The 4558-nt window shown below is 49.0% G+C and overlaps 1 protein-coding gene across 1 annotated transcript; it reads right to left on the minus strand.

The window, feature by feature from the left end:
- Positions 1-239: 239 nt before the first annotated feature.
- Positions 240-4091, minus strand: LOC126234413 (cuticle protein 21-like). The gene is made up of 2 exons (XM_049943103.1): positions 4044-4091; positions 240-1265 (listed from the first exon to the last, which is right to left on the minus strand). The coding sequence occupies exons 1-2, from the start codon at positions 4053-4055 to the stop codon at positions 315-317; spliced, it is 963 nt and encodes a 320-aa protein (XP_049799060.1). The 5' UTR covers positions 4056-4091; the 3' UTR covers positions 240-314.
- Between the last annotated feature and the right edge of the window lie 467 nt (positions 4092-4558).

A 4558-nucleotide genomic window follows, 5' to 3' on the forward strand; every position in this document is an offset into this window, starting at 1 on the left:
ATCAATTTTCGTTCTGTTTTCCTTGGACTAGATTGCTGAACAGAAATTGAAATTCTCTCGAAATCGAAAAAAAGTGGTGCTTGGTTGTATAAGGTTTCTTGCTGACTGCATAATGTAGGCGTAGCTTAACTAATTTGGGCGAGTAAGATACACGGCGAAAAACATAACATTAAACGTATAGTAAAATAATTTATTTATACATTATAGGTACATTGAACATGAAGTTTGATAGCTCAGATGTTCACAGAGGCGTGTCAGTCAGATGTGTCTAACCAAGGCAGACCTTTCGGTAGGCCAGGGCAGGAGGAAGTGACTTAGTGGATGAGGGCCTTGCCGTAGGCGAGGGCGGGGGCGGCGTACGCAGCTCTAGCGATGGGGGCGGCGGCGTATCCGTAGCCGAGACCAGCGCCGTAGGCGAGGGCGGGGGCGGCGTAGGCAGCCCTAGCGATGGGGGCGGCAGCGATGGCGGGGGCGGCGGCGTAGCTCAGGGCAGGGGCAGCAGCGATGGCGGGGGCGGCCGCGGCGTAGGTGAGGGCAGGGGCAGCGTAGGCAGCCCTAGCGATGGGAGGGGCCGCGGCGTAAGCGAGAGCAGGGGCGGCGTAGGCAGCCCTGGCGATGGGGGCGGCTGCGATGGCGGGGGCGGCGGCGTAGCTCAGGGCAGGGGCGGCGTACGCAGCTCTGGCGATGGGTGCGGCGACAGCCACACGAGCGGGGGCGGCGGCGACTGCCACACGAGCGGGGGCGGCGACAGCTACGGGGGCAGGGGCGGCGACGGCCACGGGAGCGGCGGCGACGGCCACACGGGCGGGGGCGGCGGGGTGGGCGCCGGCCTCCTTGTGCACGACGGCGTTGAAGCCGTTCACGGGGTCGGCAGCGTAGTCGACGGTGCGGATGGAGCCGTCAGGCTCTGCTAGGCTGTAGCTGCCCTGGACGACGTCTCCGTCACGGGTCTCGTGCTGGGACTTAGAGTCTCCGGTGATGGCGTCGTTCACGCTGTAGCTGAAGCTGTACTGGGGGTGGGGGTCGTACTCAGCGGCGACAGCAGCAGGGGCGGCGGCGACGGCAGGGGCAGCGACGGCGACGGGGGCGGCGCGGATGGCGGGGGCGGCAGCGACAGCCACGGGGGCGGCGGCGTAGGCGGGGGCTGCGGCGTAGGCGGGGGCGGCGTAGGCACGGGCAGCCAGGGGCGCACCGGGTGCCAAAACGGCAGGAGCGCCCAGGTAACCGGCGCGCGCAACAGCCAGAGCCGCTACGAAAACTATCAGCTGTAAACAAAAAGCGAACAGGTAAGACAAACAAACATTAAACCACGTACAGATACACTATTTACATTTTCGTTTCACTGTGTCTGCACAGTTTTCCAGGGAAGTACATAACCTTCATCATCAAGTGATACGAGGGCCTAGGTACCAATAACATGTCAGCTGTCAATCACACCAACTTCTACCAACGAGGCAAAGCCACATGGCTGCACTCCTGAAAAGTGATCAGCAATTGCCCAGTCTTGTTTTTCTCTTATTCGTTACCGCTTGGAATGTGATAATTGAAAATTTTTGTGCACCTTTATAACAAGTGAATTCAAGGTGCACGAATGCTTAAAGACCAATATCTGTGGACGCAACATTTAAAATTAACATTGTTTCTGGAGAGCATTGAAGTGTAATATTTTCAAGGGTGTTTACTTATTGCTAATTTGCGACAGCTGCGAATGCTCTCTTGGGTTTTCTTAAGATCCAACATGAACGTTTTCCAGCAAAAATGTTTTTGCTCTGCAAGTCTGTCCACAAATTCACCTTTTCTTCCAAACATTCGCAGTTCCACAAATCTAACTGCTATCGAAATCTTTCGTCACCTCGTATGGTAAGACGTAAGGCTGAAGCGTCGTTATTTCGTCTGTTTAAACGTGTCGACGATTTTCAGTTATCACTTCCTTTTACACAAATACAACAGCTTGAAATTCGACATCTGCGGAGGGAACAAAAATATAGAAGCGAAAATTCGCGTGTCAGATCGCAAAAAGCGTGGAAGCATACCCTATTTGTAAACTGTCCATTTAAACAAAGTAAAAGTAAGACACTTTCAAAAGACATGTGTTTATCAGCTTTCTTTAGAGCTTTTTAAATGCTTGTACTACCCAAAATATTATCAGTTTTGGAATTATGGTTGGAAATTTCGTTAAATTTTGAGTTTATTACGAGAAAAATGTATCATGAACATAGGAAATCTTTTCAGTTCCTCTCGTATCTACGCTATCAGAGCCTGAAGTGTATCTCATTGTTCGCTCAATGAGTGAGATGGCGCAATAGCAAAAAGACTGAGGACATAACCTTAAAAAAAAGTTTCCAGTCCGTGTCGACTGCACTGATTTAGACATAAGTTTGCAAGAATGACGGTTATTTTCTTGAACAAGATCAGCACTGCCACATTTTTTCCCCAAGACACCATCTTAAGGGCTTTGCAACGCACCAAAAGTAGTACTCACCGTCTTAAGGCCTTTGCAATGTACCAAAAGCAATACTCCTCAGTTCTTTTGTCATTCGCAAGAAACTGCTAAAATCCAATAGCTGTATTCCAGTCTGACAGCCCTTAGCTCTCTTATTCATCGACATCCAAGAGATTCTCAAATCTTTACGTACTGGTAATTTCTCGAGTTAAACCCATCCTCGTGTCCCACCATTACAATAAAAGCATTATAAGTTTTATAGTTCGAGACATGAAAAGCAGGTTCGTGATTTATATGACTCGGGGAGCACACCTATTTCAAGGTAGACGAAATAATTACTACAGTGGTATGGAATGTAATATTGTTGTAACAAATATCCAACTGCAAACTCACCGCCTGCTTCTGAACATACATAATTTCGCTCCTTCTCCTGTGAGAAAGAATCAGCTGCAATTGTCATTATAGTTCCTAGTGACGCCTGTTTTTTTCATTTCCGGTTACCTTACTGTGTATATGTGAACAGTTCATTGTTGCATAACCATCTCAAAGTTTTCAGATAAATATTTTGCTACTGACGTCCGATAACGGTGGATTTCTTTACATGTCAGAAGGCCCTTGTGTCTGGATACTAGCATACAGAACAGGCAAGGCGAGGGGAAACAGTGGTAAGACGTCTAACTCGTAGTCGGGTTGTGTGGGTTTCTCGCCCCCGACAGTTCGTCCAGATACTGATGGTCTGCGGTTTTTTAAAACGCATGGAGTAATTGCCGCGATAGTTCCTTCAACAAGGCAGCAGCTGATTTCATTATTTACTGTCGTCCAGTTCGCGGCTGCTCTCCATCTCAAACCTCGTCATCCACAGGACGTGGAAGTCTGATCTTTCTTCTTCCTTTCGGAAAAGTGAGGTTCAATTCTCCGTCGGATTATTGAGATTGCAGTTACCCACGGCCCCACTAAGTAAAATGAAAAGAATAGCAGGATGGATTCTTCGGCATGGCCAGTGCCGTTTTTCCCTCATTTTTGTCCCTAATGTCTCTGATATCAATTCAGTTGTAAACTTGTTCTCCCGCGTTCATGTCCTTGAGATTTACTATGCGCTCTGAAGGCATCGATTGACTACTCGAAGTCATAGTCCAATTGTGACTTACTGGAATGAGTTCCAAGACACTTTAGCTCATGCGTCTATAGGAACCATCTTTCAGCAATATGGCTGAGGTATAAATTGACACCACAGAATATTTTTACCCAGTCAATAAAGTCAACGAATGGCGCGCTTTGGAGTTCGAGTCTTTACCCCGCTTTCTACATCCCCGAAGGCCGATCTCTTAAGGAGTACGACTGGTCTCATCGGCAGACCCGGCAGACGGTGGAGCATAATTGTCGGTAAATGCTTTGCGGGGAAACCTGGAAGATACATGAGAATAATCCGGCTGTAACGCTGACTTACGACCTGCCTGAGGTAGCCGATTGCTTGTGCTCTCGCTGACCTACTACTGGTATCCCCGCACGACTCCTTGGCTGCTAATGCGAGTGAATTTCACTTAATGCGGCGCGCTGGCGCACCCGCGTCCTTATGGGGGCTCCCCACGGCGTGGCTCACCTTGCTTGCCATGGCAGGTCCGGTGCTGCTGGTGCTACTGCTACTGGTGCCGCCGTCGCCGGTGATCTGCCTCAGACACCGCCGGCAGCGGCTTATATAGCGCCGAGAATCTCGCCAGACAGGAATGCCTATTGGTATACTTTTACTGCGTTCGAAACCCAGTTCACTGCCCAGCTCGCCTTCCCCGTCCGACTTGACACTAAAATATAGAGTTACCTCAGACAGACGTATTCGTCAGCTTAGCTTAGCTCGCGACAGTTTCCTGTCGTACGTTCTCTTTACATCAAATGATTCTGAATTTGTCTAGTGTGTTTTCTGTCAGTGATTCCTTTCGCAATGTTATGGTAAATCTTCTAACACTTTGATGACGATTAATTTCATTTTTTCAACTCTTATCGTCTGTCCGACATATTTTCCTTCATTCTTGTCAGGATTTTCTGACAGTTGGCTTCTAGAAAGACTCACGTAATTAAACATACTGGCGATAAAAAAAAATCAAGTCAGCTGCCCTTCCT

This window comes from Schistocerca nitens, chromosome 2, assembly GCF_023898315.1.
Source record: "Schistocerca nitens isolate TAMUIC-IGC-003100 chromosome 2, iqSchNite1.1, whole genome shotgun sequence".
Taxonomy (NCBI): Eukaryota; Metazoa; Arthropoda; class Insecta; order Orthoptera; family Acrididae; genus Schistocerca; species Schistocerca nitens.